The following is a 19,501-nucleotide window of genomic DNA, read 5'->3' on the forward strand; positions in this document are numbered from 1 at the left end:
AGTTGCAATAACTCATACTGCGTTCTAGCCAGCTTGGAGTTTTTATACAGCTGTTCGGTTGCTATGATGTTACTGATAGTGAACTTTATTTTATTCATAAGGTTAGTTAGTAGAGTTGCCAACGGCTCCTTAAAAAAATGGAATGGTCCCTCAATCAGAGAAAATATTACACGTTTCGTATTGAGCTGAGAAGAGACGCAGTTTGTCCCGAACTTCAGCTAGAATGGAAAAAGACACAAAGCTGGATTTATTCTGTCTTTACGCTGCACAGCTGCCTCTTCTCTCATCCTCCCTCTCCTGTTGCTACTTCAATCATGAAACTGATCGATGATCAGCTGATCGGCTTTTCTCTCTTGTTTGTTTATCGCCCACTTTGCGCCAGAAAGACGAAACCAGCAGATGTCGCGCTAAACAACAGCAGCACGTTTAAGCTTGATCGGCTGTTGTTAGAATTTATTTAATATTAATTTCTAGTATCAGCTGATGTTTGCTGGAGCCACAGCTGTAAAGCTGCTGGTCATGATGTCGGTTTGGATATCTGGTGAGAGGGAAACGTGAAGACCACCCACCAGGATCCTTTTTTATGTAGCTGACAGCTGGTAACTGTGCAGGGGCGGGTCTAGCAAAGTTTTGCCAGGGGGCCAGGTAGGGCATTAACAGGGAAAGGGGGCACAAAGAAATACTTTTCTTTCCTATTCTCATTTAAAATATCTAGCTTTTATTAAATAATTATCTAAATCTTACAACCAAAGTTTTTATCTGACGTAAAATGTATAGAAATCATACATATACCAAAAAGACTGTACATCACTGTCACAACAGGGTTTGTTTTCATTCAAAGGCTTTATGGCTTTAATACCTGGTGGGTCGGTCTGTAGTCAAAATGCCCGATTTTCTGTCCCAGTCCAGCCCTGCAGGTTATACTGGCAGTGTCACCATGCCAGCTGAATGTATTTCATCATCAGCCAGTGTTGTTCTTTATCAATATTACCAAAGTTTACCATAAGGCAGCATAGAAAGTATTTACTTGCTTTCAGGTTTTATTCAAATATTAGTCTTTTCAGTTGTTTCTCCACTTTTTTCCTGTTTCAAAATCAAACACCAGTTTGTGAGAAGATTATCTTCTTTTTTTAACAGGCAGAGAAAGTTTTGCATTGGAATGGCTAATTTGTCAATTGTTTGCTACAAATGTTCGTATTTTAATATTCAAAAATGTTTTTGCCCAAAACATATGTGCAGTATATGTCAGTAAAAATACTATGCAAATATTGCTGTCCTTGAATGCTGAGTAAACACTGACAAAGCACTGATTGTATCTCTTGTACTTTATCAACGCAGTATCTAAAAACTTTGCACCGTAGTGGTTAAAATCTCATTCTAATAAGAGTTAAAAGTGCATTTGGTTATTAGGTTTATAGGATTATTGAATTATGGTTAAGGGTTGGTAGAATTTTTTTTTAAAAACATTATCTGCCAATTAAATCTGCCACCCTTCTCCAAATCTGTGCCCCTACTTGGCCCCCCCAACAAAAATTTTCTAGACACGCCACTGCGCCTATCAGTGCCCACACAGCGGAAATATGTGCGCAACACGTAGCTGTGCTGTCTGGGGAATCATCAACAAGCGGTAAACTTTCAGAGGAAGTGAACTGGTTGTGCAATAGTTGGTGGTATTTGGTTAGGGGTATGGTTATGTAAAAGTAAAGGTCAGGTTGCCCCGTCGGACGACGAGGACCCTAATTGCCGTTTCTCAAAAGCTGCAGTGGCCGCAGACTCCGAGAATTGTTCGGAGATTGGAAAGTGAGTAACATTTGAAACTTCTGATACATTTTTTTTTCACATTACACATACGATTATGCACTGATCCAAATGCAAACGCTAAAAAACCTCCAAGAACTGCGAACATATGGGCTCAAATTGTGGTCATAAATATTTTGTACTTGTAAATCAGGATTTGTATGTGTAAAAAGAATTTGTGTGTGCCTTAGTGATGTGTCAGTTGTGAACGAAATGGCTCTTAGAGCCGGGTCTTTGACGTGAACGACGCAAGCCGGCTCCTTATCGCGAGCCTCCCAGTCCTACTGCCAGTTTCTGGAAGACACCTTCTTCAAGCAGTGGTACAGGAAGAAGTCTGCATCCTTCAAGAAAAACATGATTTTCATGCAGGACAATGCTCCATCACACGAGTCCAAGTACTCCACAGCGTGGCTGGCAAGAAAGGGTATAAAAGAAGAAGAACTAATGACATAATGACATGGCCACCTTTTTCTTTCTCTCACCCTCTCTCCCTCTTGCACTTTTTTTTTTGCTTCATTCCGCATTTGAGCTTTGCGCTGGGATGAGGGGGGAGGGGCGGTAGTTACACTGGCAGTAGCACAGGAACAGAGCAGGAGGGAGAGAGAGAGAAAGAGAGCCAGGGACAACAACGTCAGATTAGAAAGGTATAGTAATCATCCACAACTATTTTCAGTTGCGGATGATAAAGGATTCAGAAAGTTTATTCATGCAGGTCCATATGACAGAGAGTATGCATGTTCTTTTTGTTCTGTCATGACAATTTAATTGTGGGACATTACAATTTTGATGAAGATTAAAATTAAATTAATTGTGCACACATGATAACAATAACACTAAAGTGATAACGATGAACTCTTTCAGGGACATTCTTCGGAAAAATGGCTCTGCAGTAGATGCTGCCATTGCTGCGCTGCTGTGCACCTCCATCATGAACCCACAGTGCATGGGGATTGGAGGCGGGGTCATATTCACTGTGATGGACAGCTCCGGTAACAAGACACCCTCGCTACTCTTTGCTCAGCTCTGCTGTGGATTAATGTAGTAATATGTCATCTTTTCAAAGGTAAAGTGAAAATCATCACCTCCAGAGAGACTGTCCCCAGCAACGTGACCTCTGACCTGCTTAAGTCGTGTCCTAACACCACAGAGTGGACCGTGGAGTGGCCGCACGGTGGGCTGTTTATCTGGCATAATGCTAATATTTATAAGGTTTTAGTCTAATCTGCTCTTGGACTCACCTTTATGACACAGCTAATTTATTCTGTACAGGTCACTGCTAATGCACACTGTGAGTCATTCCTCATTCAGCTTTCCTCAAAAAAGCAAAACTGGGATAATATAAAAAGAAAAGAAAAAAGATAAAGCAAACCACTACAGAGGGTTTGGCTGTCAGCAGATATTAAAGACAATGAGTCGGTGTCGTATATGACACTATCAGAATAATCTAGCATAAACACCATGAAATACATGCTCCTTAGTTTCAGAAACAACCAGAGAGATTGAAGTAGTCAGGTTTTTCTCCAAACTGGTCTTAACAGGTCTTTCTCCAAATGATACACAAGATGTAACACAAAGGTTTTAAAGGTGTAGTCAGTTATCTGTAGAGATATATTTTAAATTCTGCACCTTAATCTGCAAGTCAAACTCAAGATATGAAGGATCATACCTTTGTTTTATCACCTGAGAGGGTTCTTGTCATCAAAGAAGCGGAGGAAAGAGACAGCATGATTGGTGTCTTGTTAAAATGTCATCCTCCTCCTCACCTCTAACCTCATCTACTGAATTAAAGTCAAGACTCTAATACACTAAAGAGTGCACAACTATTCTTATTTAATTATTGAAAATAATAATTATTGGAAAAAAATAATAATAATAAAGTCAGCAACAAAAACCTAAATGATCTTATACCTCTTCAAAGAAATATATAACAAGACCAGAGAAATTCAAATACTGGGTCAAAAAACCCACATTTTTGTTTGCCAAAGGATAGCTGCTCCACAGTCCTGGGTCCTTTTTGTCATATATGTCATTTCATGATGCACTCGATGTGTTTTTTCTTGGTCAAAGGTTTGAACTGCAGGCAGGCCATTTTAACACCCAGGTACTTCTTCTGTGAAGCCATGCTATTGTAATAGATGCAGCATGCGGTTTAGCGTGGTCTTGCTGAAATAGATGTCAACTCGATGGGAGCACAAGTTGCCTGTGTACACCTTTCAGCACTGGTGCATTGCCAGATGTGCAAGCAGCCAATTCTATAGGCAGTAAAATAATTACATACCTTCAGAGGTTTTGAATTGAGTGTTGATAACAAGCTGCAAAAACAGCAGCACTTAACAACGTTAAAGCCCTTTACTCTTTAGCCCAGAATGCAGGATCCACATTTTCTAAAAAAAAAATTGATTTGTCTGACATTAGAACAGTTCTCCACTTTGCCTCAGTCCTTGTTGAATGAGCTTTGGCCCATTCAACATGTTTATGTTTAAAATGCAACACTGCCACCTAGGGGAATTTCCAATATTAAAATGCATTTATTAAATGCATTTGTTAAAAGACAAAAAAGGATTAATAAGCAATTGCAGCCCAGAGAATAATGAAAGGTGACTGTGGTACAGCCAACTCTAATAGACTCTAATCGAGTCTGCAGAGAATGTCCACACATAAGGTCTTCATACAGTATTAGTCCTTTATTTTATCCAGGTAAAAAATCTCATTGAGATTAAAAATTTCATTTCCAAGAGAGCCATGGCATCATGGCAACAAAAGTCAAAATAGACGTACCACATAAGTATATAACATTTAAAAAAATACAATATCCCGTACAAACATGTGAGAAATATACAATAACAGATCTAATTAAGAGCGACATTAAATACAATGACACTGAGTAAAAGAGTTATTCTCTCGTTCCTTTAAGACAGACTTAAACTCCCCCAAGGTAACCAATTCTGATCATTTCAGTTCCTCCTGCAGATTATTCCAGGAAGCAGGGGCAGCGTAATTAAAAGCCTTTTTCTCCAATTCTGTTCTGATTTTTGGGCCAATCAATTGTATGATATTGTGCGAATGAAGGCTGTATTGGTTGTGGTTTTTACACATATAAACACATAAATAAGATGGAACCAGCCCAAGGAGAGGTTTATAGATAAAGATCAACCAATGGGAGAGTCTACAAATATGGAAAGATGGACATTTAGCAGCAGCATACAAAGAACAATGATGTACACAATTTCCATAACCAGTAATAAAAAGTAAAGCACAATGGTACACAGTATCCAACCTCTTTAGGTAGGGAGCAGGTGCATTAAAAAATAAAAAGCAGGTCACCAAAATCCATTAAAGGTAAAGAAGTTGCATGAATCAAGTGTTTTCTCATTTGGAGGGAGAAACAGGATTGATTTCTAAAAAAGAAACTTAGTTTTAGTTTTAACTTCGACACAAGCCTTTGAATTTGAGTTTTAAATGACAAATTCTGATCTATAATGATCCCTAGATACTTGTAAGATGTGACCATTTCAATTTCAGTTCCTTGAATTGTTGTAATCTTAGGAGATGTAGCTAACAACTCTTTGCCATTTGAGGATAACACGAACTTGTATTTCTATCGATTTAACACCAACTTAAGTTGGGTTAAATGGGACTGAAAAACATCAAAGGCAGACTGCAGAAATTGCAGGGTTGGTGAAGGAGATGAACAATAGATAATTGTATCATCTGCATAAAGATGAAATGCAGCATTTGACAAATTATCACAAAGGTTGTTTATGTAAAGAGAAAAGAACAATGGCTCTAATATGGAGCCCTGTGGAACTTCTTTGGATACTTGGATACTGGGAGAAAAGAGGAAGTTTGCAGTCCATTGAATCAATGATGTCATTAACCACTTAAATAGCAGCAGTTAGTGTGCTGTGTTGTTTTCTGAATCCTGACTGATGTTGGAAAGAACTGAATTTTTGTCAAAAAAGTCTTTCAGTTGTTCACTAATGAACAGCTAAACTCTGAATCTAGAACTTTTGCTAGAACACACAATTTCGATATGGGCCTGTAGTTATTAACATCTGAAGGATCACCTCTTTTCAGCAAAGGGAGAACACAGGCAGATTTCTGTATTACAGGGATCTCACTTTCGAGAGGCTAAGATTAAAAATGTAAGTTAGTGGTTCTGCTATAAAATCTGCAGCCAACTTAAGACAATAAGGATCAAGTTGATCTGGTCCTGCAGATTTATTTAGATCCAACAGATTTAAAGCCCTGTGGACCTCAAAAACATTTAGTGGAGAAAAACTGAAGGGTTGGACCAAAGATTCAGTTTGAGTGGTTGCAGAGAGAGCCTCCTGTTGATTAAGCTGTTTTAAATCTGGATATAAAGATTCAAATAGAGATCCTGAAGAATGAAAAAGCTCATTAAAGCAGTTTAGAATATCACATTTCTCCATTAAGGTGCAGGAGTCTTTTACGACAAAGGCTGGCATCTCATTTGTAGTTATGTCTCCATAAGAAGATTTTATTATTTTCCAGAATTTCTTAGGATCGTTCAGATGTTTAGTAGTTTTTGAAAGATAGAATTCTGATTTGGCCTTTTAAATTAAGGAAGTTGAACGGTTTCTGAGCTGTCTAAAAATCAGCCAGTCCGCTTCAGATTTGGTTTTTCTGGCATCCCTTTTTTTGAGTAGACTGGAGAGCTGATGTCATGGTCTGGCTGGCAGACCGTGGGGATGTGGGGAAAGGAGGACCCAAAACGCAGACTCTGCGATGCAAACAGTGCTCTTTATTTACAGTGAAAAGCTGTAAACACAATAACTCCCCGTTGCTCCCTTGAACCCCGTGTGCATGCTTCCCTCCGACGTCTGTGTTCGTGCTCCCTGCTGTTGTGTTTCCGCACACCCCGTGCGTGCTGCCTTTCTGGACCACTCTTCCTCCTGCAGGGAAACCATAGAAGCAGCCGTCAACACTAACCCTCGGCAGGTATATACGAACAGCACTGACATATACTGACACACTAACTTGGTACGATAACTCAATGATCCCACGCCAGTGGGAGCTCCAACATTCTCCTAAGTAGCTCCCCCGACGAGCCCTGGGCCCTATTTCAGGAAGCCGGTTTAGTGCAAACTCTGAGTAAGTATACCCTGAGTTAACGAAAACTCTGGGTTTTCGGTTTCACAAAGCGAGTTTAGATTAATTAACCCTAACCCTAAGACAACCAGTCCCAGTTGAAATCTCCAGGCAGCACAATTTCATTTAAATCTAAAGTAGATCGTTTTTCACTAAGTGAAACTAAAGCCTCACTACTAGCTGAGGGGGGTCTATAACAGCCCACAATGGTAATAAAATAGCCCTTCAAAAGTTAGAGCTTGAGGGCAAGAAGTTCAAACTGTTTACAAACAGATACTGATGATTGGACAGTAACATGGAATTTGTTTTTTACGTAAATTGCAACACCGCCACCCTTTCTGGTGCGGTCGCAACGGAAAAGATTATAGCGCGTTATTGCAATGTCTTTGTCAGTAACCGATTTTGTAAGCCACTTTGCTGATAATGTAAGAATATCAGTATATAACTCTTTCATCCAAATTTTCATGAAATCAAGTTTGGGAAGAAGACTTCTGACATTTAAATGAGTGATACCAAGACCCGTTCAAGCTTTAAAATCACAAGGAGTACTCAAGCATTTGCAATCTGGACCAGGATTAGGTTGTATTTCCAGATAAAAGAAGCAGAAGAACAAAAACATTTTCTTTTCACAGATTTTTTTTGCAGTTTAACAGACTGATTTCTCTTACAGCTCAATCTCTTTGGGTGGTGAGAGAATTGGGAAATAAACCAGTGATATGGAATAAATAAATCAGTTAAATCAGATGGAATGAGATCTCTGCTGATGATCACATTTGAGAAGCTTCTAAAAGATGTAAAATCCCACCTTGTTCCCTTTGAGAGGAGTAAGAAGTATGATTTCCCTTGTTCTGCAGACTGTTCCTGCACCTCATGTAGACAAAAAGCTGTCAATAAAATCAATAAAGGAAAAAAGGCTACTGAGGATAACATGCTGACTAACAGGGAAAAAAAAGGTAGACCCAGTCGACCTGTGGTAGAGCCTGGTTGTGGCCAGATATAGATATAATCGTCGCATTAAACAGCTTCTAAGAGCAAGATCAGTTACTGAATGGGCTGTTCAACAATAGACAGCTTGCCAGAATGCTGTCCCATCTTTCCCATTTTCTGGTCTTCAATTAATGTTAATTCCTCCCCAAGACCAATCTTAACTCTCCTCACAAGTCCATCTTTATCAGTCATTGTTTCTAATTTGGCTAATCTCCACTCGTTCCCTGGCAGATTATCTGTCTGTGGAGGTGAAGCTGGAAATGTTGTGAGATGCTAAAGTGGGGCCAGAGACACAGGCTGCTGTGGATGCACATGTCCCTGTCCCTTATGTTGCTGTCAGCAGAGTACAAATGACCTTCATGCATTACTCCCTGATTGTCTATAGTGTGTTGACTTTGAAGGGAAGCTGTGGATCCATATGTAGAATCAGCATAGTCTCTGTTAAGAAGCGTCTTTTGACAGCATTTGAGTATGGGATGGACAGCAATAAGAACTGGGAGTAGTTGGAGCAGTTCACTTGTGGCAGACATTAAAAAATAAAGAAATTAGACATTAGAATATGTGTGAGAAAGATGAATCAAGGAAAGAAAGGGGGCTACAGACAACATTTATTTATGGGGCCCAGAGTTCTGTGCTACACTCCTGCACACAGGCTGCATAAACAGTAAGAAAAGTAAATATAAGATATGCTAAATGCTTCTTTGAGCCAGAAATAGTGTAAATATAGTGAAATAAACTTAAAATAACTGTAAGATGCAAAATGTTATCTCTAACATAATCAGTTACAAACAGACACACATTTCCCTCTGAAATGGAGCAGAATAGAATAGAGTATTTACAAAGCACCAAATTATAACAGACATCATCTCAGATCATTAAAGGTCAGGACCTTACAGTTTACTCAAAACACGAGCAAATGTATGTGGGACTTTCCAGCACTGACTATCCATTATCTATCTAACCAGGTAGCAAATGGATTGGGGTTCCTGGGGAAATTCGAGGTTATGAAGCGGCACACCGGCTTTATGGGAAGTTGCCGTGGGCCGACCTCTTTCAGCCGACCATCAAATTAGCCAGAGAAGGATTCCCTATTCCTTACTACCAAGGTCAACACATCCCACGCATTGGTAACACGTCACTACGGTATGAAATACACCCACAATGTGATTTCAAAAATACAAAGAGCAAACAATGAATGTTTCAGCTTTATTTCACTGTCTTTGTCTTTTAGGGAGTTATATTTAGATAAAAATGGGAACCTGCTTAAGACCGGTGATACTGTGAAATTTGAGAAACTGGCTGACACTTTGGAGACGATCGCAAACGAGGGACCAGATGTGTTTTACAACGGAACAATAGCAAAGAATTTAACCAGTGACATACAGAATGAAGGTATTATCAGATGGGTTTCATCCTGCTCTCTTTCTGACCGTTTTCTATGTCTGCCAGGCACAATGATCTAATTACAAATTACAAAAATCTATTGGTTTTGGAAAACTGTAACATGATCCCTCACAAGCTACACTGTGATCTGTCTCGATCCATTCAAACTCTTGATTATGAAATTCATTGTGTTCATTTTTGCTCAGCAGAATCATTTGTTTCACTGTTCTTGCTCAGGAGGAAAACTTACACGGGAGGACTTGGAATTGTATGAAGCTAAAGTGACTGATGTGTGGAATATTTCTTTGGGAGAGTATAAACTGTACTTCCCTCCGCCCCCTGCAGGAGGAGCCATCCTCAGCCTCATCCTCAACATCATGAAAGGTTCCTGATTGTTGCTTCTAGCATGTAGAGTTTGATTCATATAGGAAAATGATCCTTATCAATCTTTACAAATGTGATACACTAAGAATTGATGTTTTCAATCCAAAAAATAATTTTTTTTTTATATTTTCAGGATACAAAATGGAATCAGAACCTAAGACGACTGATGAAAAGATTTTGTTTTATCACCGTTATATTGAAGCTTTAAAATTTGCCAATGAATTAAAGACAAATATCAGCGATCAAAACTTCAGCTCAGATGAAGTAAGTATCTCAAAATCCTACAGATTTGCACCTGCTTTATTGCATAAAGAATGATTCTATTTAAGTGACTAAACAATTAAAAGTAACAATACCACATCACAAAACACAAAACAAACCACCCCTTGCCTGCAGCTCATCCACAAACTACACCCCACCACAGTCAGTTTATGCACACTGATAATGAGTTGAGGTTTTTTTGTAATATCTCTGAGTTTTGCACAGTTGGACTTTAGGTTAATTTGTTGGGTTGAGATTGTGACTTTGTGTTAACAAAGTGCTTTTACAGAAGTGTTCACCTTTGTTAATGATCAATCAGGGGCATTTGATTATCAGTACCTGGCTGCTACTTACAATTAAAGTTCTTATAGAAGCACTAAGGGTGTAGAGAACCAGTAGAGTGCTGTAAGAATTTCTTTGAGTCTCAGCATTTTCATTTCAGCATCATTCTGAGCAGTGACGTAGCTTTTAAAACATATACATATAAATACAAGTTTTAAAAGCACATAAACCTAAATTGGCTTAATATTTGTCTTTAATTTAGTATGTATATATTATTGTTATTATTATCTTAGTATTTAAATATAAGTATAATTTTGTGTAATGTGATGTTTTCAGATACTCTGTAGTTCACACAGATGACTGAATTTCAGAGACTCTATCTTTGGCAGTCATATGTTGAGCTTGATCACTAACCAATATTATAACCTCTAGTATTCATTCATTCATTCATCTTACATCAGTGATGGATCAATGATCAAAATTCTGTTAACATTTGGCTCCAATTTTATAAATCTCTTGACAGCAATGTATTTTCTGTAATGTGCATATTTATTTAGTTTTATTAATTCATTTTATTAATTCTCTGTATTTCACACAGATGGCAAAGAAACTGACACAGGATAGCTTTGCAGACAGCAAACGAAGCTTGATCAGCAGCGACAAGACTCGTGATCCTGGCATCAACTTGTATCTGGACAGCATCGGCACCACACATGTATCTGTGCTGGCTGAAGATGGATCTGCTGTGTCTGTCACCAGCAGCATCAACGATGAGTCAGTACCTGCATCATTCTGTTTCACTGCTAGAAACCAGCTATCAGATATTTTTCTTTCTTGAAACTGAAGATTTAAGAGATTATGGAGGAACTTATTTTTAGACTATTTCTATACTACAAAGAGTGTCTTGGCTTTGTAGTTAATTTAGTTTTTTTGTTTACAGATTCGGCTCCGGGGTCCTCTCTCCAAGCACTGGAATCATTCTCAACAACCAGCTGTCTGACTTCTGTGGTAGAGCTGATAGCTTCTCTCCTGGTAAGAGATCAGTAGGATGCTTTTTACATTTATTATTTATGAAATACAAGTAATCAGACGAGGAAGGTGGATTATTTCAAAACTAATACCACAAAGAGTTAAATTTTTTTCCTGAAATTATTTTCCTGACAGGACATATTTCTTTAAGTAATTTCTATTAATGGCAAAATAGTGCCATTGAGGAAATGAGAGGAGAAAATGGCATTTCATAATTCATTGTGATGCATCATATTTTGTTGATCATGGAAAAACTAAACTTGTTGATCATTTCCACGATGTTTTGCCAAACTGAAACACATCATGTGAATTTGGACTAAAATTGCATTTTCTGTTTAATACCATAGCCTGCTAAAATGTTTGAATGTTCAAGAACAGGCACAGTTTTACTACTGCTGTAGTAAAATCTGTTTCCATGTCAACGTGTTGTTGTGTGAAGTTTTTCCTTCACACTGTCACCAAGTACTTGCTCATAAGGGGCTCTTCTTATTGTTGGGGGTTTCTCTCTACTGAAGTGTGTTAACCTTATGATATAAATGTACCATTGTGATTTGACGGTATATGGATATTTATATTCATTTAAAATTATATAGAGGACAGCACACTGGCACGGTGTTGCCTTATAGCATAGGTGTCAAACTCTGGCCCGCGGGCCAAATTTGGCCCGGAGCCTAATTACATTTGGCCCGCAAAGCCATACCAAATTACTATTAGAGCTGGCCTACTGGTATTATACAGCTAATAGATATATTGTTTAGTATTAAGCTTTGCTTGTTCCATATTCAGTTTTTCAGCAAAACGTGTTTGAGTCCATAAGAAAAGATTCATTCTTATATCTGGAGGAATAAATATATTTCAATAAATATTAATGTTAGCCTGCGACTTTGTTCCAGTTTTGAATTTTGGCCCACTGTGTATTTGAGTTTGACACCCCTGCCTTATAGCAAGAAGGCCCTGAGTTTGATCCCACTTGTGTGGAGCTTGCATGTTCTCCCCATGTTTGTGTGAGTTCTCTCTGGGTACTGCAGCATCCTCCCACAGTCCAAAGACATGCAGTTAGTAGGGTTAGGCTAATTGGTGAATCTAAATTGCCCATAGGTGTGAATGCGAGTGTCTCTCTGTGTTAGCGCTGCATCCGGCTAGCGACCTGACCTCGGTTTACCCTGCCTCTCGCCCTATGGTAGCTAGGATTGGCTCCACCACCCCTGCAACCCTGAGAAGGATAAGCTGAAGATAATCGATGGATGAATCTATATATAGATCTATAATATTGATTCAAGTGTGTTCAAGGTTCTGTATAATTCAGTTTGGACATAGCATCATTCAAACATTAATCTAACACACTGACAGAGTCTCAGTAATAGCTGCACTTTGAAAGACATTTCACTTTAGTTTGATACAGATTCAGTAGAGATAACTCACTTGTTGTGTGTGCACTTTCATCATTTGTTGATAAGCATGGGCGGATGCAATTCTAAACTTGTTTGTAGAGCACAGGTGTCGAACTCCAGGCTTTGAGGGCCAGTGTCCTGCAGATTTTACATGTGTCCTTGATCAAACACAGATAAATTACCTCCTCAACGGCTGTATCCCAATTCAGGGTCTGCAGCCTTAAAGTACGCAGCCTTAACGGTCCACAAGGGCCGCGTAATCAAAGACCGCTGAGGCCGGAAGTGCGAGGCTTGTGAAATGGGACGGTCTAGCCTCCGTCGCGCTGCCCAGGTTGCCTAGCAACCATGATACTAACAGCTGGAAACGTTTCATACAGCTTTGTTTGACAGGAATGAAGGAGAAACCTTTTTGTTCATTTGTTTGTTTGTTTCTACATGAGCTTTGATCATTCTCTGTGAGATTAAGCTCAGGTATTGAACGGCGTATATTTTAAAGTAAAGGCTTTAAAACCAAGTTAGCACAAACGTCACTAATGTCACATAACTTTGCCGACATGTGGCCAACAGTAATGTTTAATGTTCTTCGTTATTAAACATTTGCACATAAATAAGTGACATAATATTCAGTACTTACTTAAAGTTTACTCTTCGGGCGCCCTCATCCGCCGTTTTTTTTTTTTTTTGGCAAAATTATCGACACCCACCGCCATGCTATGCATTATGGGATATGTTGGGCCACGAAGTCTACACTGCTACATCCTTAAAATTCAGGGAAATGAAGGACGCATTTGAGGGCAGCATTTCGAGCAGCCTTTGAATTGGGACAGCCTTCGTCGCGTCGCTGTGACGTAATCTGTTGGGTCTAAACTCAGACCCTGCTGTATCCAGGACTTATTCCCGTGAAAGAAAAACAAGGCAACAGCGATCAATCGATTTACTTGCAAGGGAGGCCTCGTCGGTATCTCAGAAACGCACTTCGAATCTCCTTACGAGTGACCCCGATGATGGCCTCCTCTCGCTGCCTTTTATTGAAAACGTTCACACAATAAACAATAGTTTACAAACACCTCCCCTCATAACCCCCCTTGGTTACAAAGACAAGGCACTGTATGTGTGTGTTCTCCTGCTGACCAAAAAGGGTCATAAAAGCATAAAAGCAGGAGCAACATCCTTGGTCATAAAGAGGGTAGTCTCCCCCACACCCAATTCATGGTTCACCCTAGATAACAAAGTGAAGCCATACAAAGGGGAGGAAGTTTACCAACATCAAACAGACCTTCACAAGGATGTGCCTGTGATAAAACACTACAGCCCCCACCCAGAACCTCGAGAATCTGGGGAGGGGGGAAGAAATAATTTCTTTCATCACAGAGTTAAAACAATGTAGAGATGGTAAGCATAAAAATGACAAACATTTAACAATTCACTTTAACATAATCGGCCTTAAAATGCGGCCTTTAAGGCTGCAGACCCTGAATTGGGATACAGCCAACATGTCTTGGAGTTCTCCAGAAGCCTGGTAATGAACTAATCATTTGATTCAGGTGTGTTCTCCCAGAGTCTTATCTAAAACCTGCAGGACACCGGCCTTCGAGGCCGGGAGTTTGACACCCCTGTTGTAGAGTATAAAAAATTCAGGTATGAAAATACTGCATGAAAATACAGTAACTGATTCGTGTATGAAACATTTGTGTAAATGATTTATGCACAGATATGTGTGTACAGACTGATTTCTGTTTTCTAGTTTTGTCATTCAAGGTCTTTGTTGTATTTCTCAGGGGAGCGGCCTCCCTCCAATATGGCCCCATCTGTGCTGAAGTCTCCGTCGAAGACGCTGGTGATTGGAGGGTCTGGTTCTGAAACGATTCCACCGGCTGTGGCCTCGGTATGTATGCATGGTACACACAAAGGTGCCGTTACATATTAAATAAAATAAATTGATGTGGACTGATGCTGGTCTTTGCTGTTAAAGCTTGCATCATAGCAACAAGATTCTTCACCCTAATTTATCCTGTAATCATCACTTTCTCATCTCATTTTTTTTTCTCTCCAAGGCGCTCATGAACCACCTTTGGTTTGGAAAGAGCCTTAAGGAGGCAATTATTACGCCTGTTGTTCTTGTAGACTCTAAAAGTGAAGTAAAACCTGAACCCAAGCTTGAAAAGGTAATTTATTCAATGTATTTAAATGATAAATTAATAAGTTCTACTTCTCTTGTTCCATCTGAGTCTCTCTCCTCTTTGCCCTGCAGGATGTAGTTGATGGTCTTGAAGCTCTGGGACATAAAATAGCAAAATTCTACAACACAGTTAACGCTGTGGAAAAGGCGGGCAGCTGTATCTCTGCATGGTCTGATGAAAGGAAAAAAGGCAAAGCTGCTGGTTACTGAGACCAAGAGTCAGTGATGTCAGTTATACAGCATGGTCTTAAGGTTATGGACACTGCTGTAGCTACAACATTGGTAAATCTATATTCGTCTGTTAACTGATAGATCATTCATGCTTTGCTCATGTGTATAAAAAGTTTGTAATATTGAAAATGTAATGCAACGATCAGATCAGTTAAATCCCAAATTTCATGCAAAAATGTGCAGAGATAGCACTGTAAAAACTAGAAATGTAATTTTTTTAAAAAGTAGGGATTGCTGTTGATATCCGCCTCAATTTTTTTACAATCAATATGACCTTCTAAATATTTGTTTATTTTGGGTTTTGATACATATAGAATTGACTAAACAAGGAAACAGCTTTCAGGTCAAAATGTGAAGCCCATGCCTGTTTCTTTGACCTGCATTCTTTCTAAAAAGCAGGCCAGCAGGTTGAGACTGACTGCAGAAATCTTTGGTTATAGTAAACAATTCATATTTTCAAGTCTCATCAAATTCATGTTTACTTTGTAGGTTTTAGCCCACTGGATAGTCCAGAAGGGAGATAAAGTAGGGTACACTTTAGGGCAGACCTAAGTTATCTATCAATTGATTTGTAGTTTAACCCCCCAGCCCCCACCCAATGTTTTTTATTATTATGTTTTTATATTTAGTTTTCATATTAAGATTTTGTGCTTCGTTAGTTCATCCTGCTATTGTTTTGCTGTTATAAAGTGTGGGTAATTCTGCTGATGTGCTCAGGGTAAAAGTTAATCTGACAAGCAGTTTGTGAGGCAACAGTTTTCTTTTTACCTCGGTATCTGTCTGAGCTCCTGTCTGTTTATGCTCCAGAAAAAAACATGAGGTCCAGTTCAAGATTAATGCTATATATCCCTCGGGCTAAACTCACATCTCGTGGTGATAGAGCCTTCTCTGTGGCAGGTCTCAGACTTTGGAATAAATATTCGATCTGCACAAGCACTTGATCAATTTAAATCACTTCTAAAGACACATTTTTATGGCCTGGCTTTTAATACATTATGACCCAAGCATTTTGGTCTTATTTAATAATATTAGTTATTGTTTTAATTCTTTCAAGATATATTTATTGAGCAATTCACATGTTTGTATGACAGTGGAATTTAGAGCATCAGATAGTTGCTCTACTTTTGTACATTAACATCACATAGCATAACAAAATGTAGCATAACATAACATGGTACAATACCCTCCCACACACCCACAACCCCGGTCCCAGCTGTCCAGCTAGCTTGTCCTAATGAGAAGACAAGAAACTATAACTGCTTGTTATAACTTGTTGTAGTTTCTTTGCAATAACAATACAATAGGATATAAAACACCACTTTGCAAGGACTATTCCCACAGTATCATCAAATACACCCAGAATAGTTATTAGTGGATCAGGGTTCAACTGCACATGAAGAATTTGAGAGATTAAATCAAAGATGTCGGCCCAATATTTTTTTTACCTTGGGACAAAAAACAAAACTGTGGCTTAACGTATCTTCAGCTAGGGAGCATTTCTTACAGATAGGAGAGACCTCAGGGTATATTTTATTTAACCTTTCTCTTGAAAAGTGTAGACGATGTAAAGTTTTAAACTGAATCAAGCAGTGTCTTGCATTATAGGAGCATTTATGGATATTTTGTAAACCTTCTTCCCATTGAATGTCTGTGATTGTGATCCCTTATTCTTCTTCCCATTTAGATTTGATAAAGGATGAGGTCACAGGGCTTATTGACATTAGATTCTGATAGGTGCCAGAGATAAATTTCTCACTACAAGGTGAAAGTTGGAGACACTTTTCGAGACCGGAAATGTTGAGACTCTCGAAGCCCTGTACATGTTGCAACCTAATGTTGCCATGATGCCAATTCTCTCTTGGAAATGAGATTTTTACCTGGATAAATAAGAGACTATGTCAGGAAATATTATTAGTCCTTTATCTGCAGGTATCTTAAAAAGTCTCTCCCTGATAGCTTGTATATCTCTTGTAGCTGCTTGAAAGAGGCAAAGACACCCTCCCAGTATAGATTACTGATTGTGCAAAGTCCTACCTGTTTCCAAAGTCTAAATGTATTGTCTAGAATAGACAGTTTAAAACATGGATTCCCTACAATGGGTGCAATGGGGGATAGAGACTTCAAATTAAAGTGTAGTTTAATCTGCTTAAGAATACGTATGGTGCTATGTATTACCACATTGCCATCATATGTAGACTTTTGAATGGGCAGGGGAGACAGCAGAAACAGATTTAAAAACAGATTTAAATCAGTAAACATGGGTGTGAACTCTGGCCGCATATACAAGGGTAAACAAGCAGCGGCGTGAGAAAAGAGAACTACGGGAAGCACTCACAACAGGTAAAATAACAATCAAAAAGTAAAGTAAAATCAAATAAAGAACAACACAATATACTTCCCCGTACTGTTACTGCTAACCTCTGTTAACCTAGTAACTCTTACCTTCTAACTGACAGCTCGTCAATAGTAATAAACGCTCCGTATTCACATTTAAGTGGGATATAAATAGAAAAGAAAAAACACAGTCCTGTGTCAATGTTATAGATATAGATATATCTGTGCTTTTAATACATTTTAAGGTGGATGGGAAAGGTGCTTCTCTGCGTAGTCGAGGGCCTCTTTGGGATCGGTAAAAGTTTTCCTCACATCACCATGGGTCACTAACAGCTTTGCAGAGTATACCAGTCCGTGCCCGACGCTGGGCATCCCATGTAGCATTCCTCTCACATTTGCAAATGTGGCTCTGCGCTTGACAACAGAGGGAGGGAAATCTGGGAAGATGTTTATTTTAAGCCCCTTATACGTCAGGTTCCTGTTCTCTGCGAACGTGGTAGTAGAGCAGGGGTAGGCAACCTTTTGGTTGATGAGTGCCATCTAAAATTTCCTCAGAAGTCAATCTTCCATATGATTGCATTAGCAATAAATTTAATAACGCTCTATATTAACAGTTAAACACTATATAGAACAACTTTATAGAATTACATTTGTTCGCAGATGTTGGCAGCTATCAGTGAATAGTTATCAGATATTTTGAAACAAAAAAAAAAAAGACATTTGATCCATAACAAGAACTCCATATCAGCAAATGAACTGTACAACAGAAAATGCAAATGCTATTGACTGTCTCCTCACAACAATGAATAGAAAAATAAACTGGGCCAATACGGCATGTCTGTTAATACAGAGATACACATTTTAATGTGATCTCTGGTCTCCCACTCAGAGATACAGGTCTCCGAGTGTCCAGCGTTCAGACGGCTACCTGAGGACAGTCATGTGAGAGAAAATCTTCTCACACAGATCTGGAGAGCCAGAGTCAATAAGGCCTCTGCAATGTTCTGAAGACAGTTAAACTTGCCAGGTAGTGATGGCCCGGCCATTTATTTTTTAATGCACCTTCTCAGATAAACTCACTGCGTGTCGTGCCCAGGGCTGGACTGGAACAAAAAATCGGCACGGGCATTTTGACAAGAGACCGGCCCCCCAGGTATTAAAGCCATAAAGCCTTTGAATGAAAACAAACGCTGTTGTGACAGTGATGTACAGTCTTGTTGGTATATGTATGATTTCTATACTTTTTACATCAGATGAAAACGTTTGTTGTAAGATTCAGATAATTATTTGTTAAAAGCGAGACATTTTAAATGAGAATAAGAAAGAAAAGTATTTTTTTGTGCCCCCCTTTCCCTGTTAATGCCCTACCTGGCCCCCCTGGCAAAACATTGCTAGGCCTGCCCCTGCACAGTTACCAGCTGTCAGCTACTTAGAAAAGGATCCTGGGGTTATTTGTCTCTCAGAAACAGTTCATAACTCCCCTTCAACTCATTCATGTCACCTAAAAGGTAAACCTGTTTCTCCATCACCTGTTCAGCTCTAATGATTCAATAAGGACATCTCCTGGTTTCATCTTCATGTTTCCCTCTCCTCAGATAACCAAACCGACATCATGACCAGCAGCTTTTACAGCTGTGGCTCCAGCAAACATCAGCTGATACTAGAAATTACCGTAATATTAAATAAATTCTAACAACAACTGATCAAGCTTAAACGTGCTGCTGTTGTTTAGCGCGACATCAGCTGGTTTCCTCTTTCAGGCGCAAAGTGGGCGATAAACAAACGAGAGAGAAAAGCCGATCAGCTGATCATTGATCAGTTTCATGATTGAAGTAGCAACAGGAGAGGGAGGGGAGAAAATGAGAGAAGAAGAAAGAGCTGTGCAGCAAAGACAGAATAACTCCAGCTTTGTCTCTTTTTCATTCTAGCTGAAGTTCGGGACAAACTGTGTTTCTTTTCAGCTCAATACGAAACGCGCAATATTTTCTCTGAATACGGGACGATTCCGTCTAATAGTGCACTATCAGTAACATCATAGCACCCACCCAATGTATAGAAACTCCGTCATGCTAGCTAGCACGCAGTACAAGTTATTGTAACCAGTGGCGGTCCTAGCCAGTTTGGCACCCTG

General features: G+C 39.2%; 1 protein-coding gene across 1 annotated transcript; it reads left to right on the forward strand.

Moving 5' to 3' along the window:
• Window positions 1-1,678: 1,678 nt before the first annotated feature.
• Window positions 1,679-16,012, forward strand: LOC147316782 (glutathione hydrolase 5 proenzyme-like). The gene is made up of 12 exons (XM_086313334.1): window positions 1,679-1,800; window positions 2,659-2,786; window positions 2,861-2,968; window positions 8,862-9,039; window positions 9,128-9,288; window positions 9,517-9,663; window positions 9,797-9,927; window positions 10,805-10,980; window positions 11,147-11,238; window positions 14,405-14,511; window positions 14,681-14,791; window positions 14,878-16,012. The coding sequence occupies exons 2-12, from the start codon at window positions 2,726-2,728 to the stop codon at window positions 15,013-15,015; spliced, it is 1,410 nt and encodes a 469-aa protein (XP_086169460.1). The 5' UTR covers window positions 1,679-1,800; window positions 2,659-2,725; the 3' UTR covers window positions 15,016-16,012.
• The last annotated feature ends 3,489 nt before the right edge of the window (window positions 16,013-19,501 follow it).

The sequence above is a fragment of the Aulonocara sp. 'chitande type north' Nkhata Bay genome, linkage group LG12 (assembly GCF_057382095.1).
Source record: "Aulonocara sp. 'chitande type north' Nkhata Bay isolate Kocher_YH1m ecotype deep benthic linkage group LG12, A_spYH_male_GT1.1, whole genome shotgun sequence".
Classification (NCBI taxonomy): domain Eukaryota; kingdom Metazoa; phylum Chordata; class Actinopteri; order Cichliformes; family Cichlidae; genus Aulonocara; species Aulonocara sp. 'chitande type north' Nkhata Bay.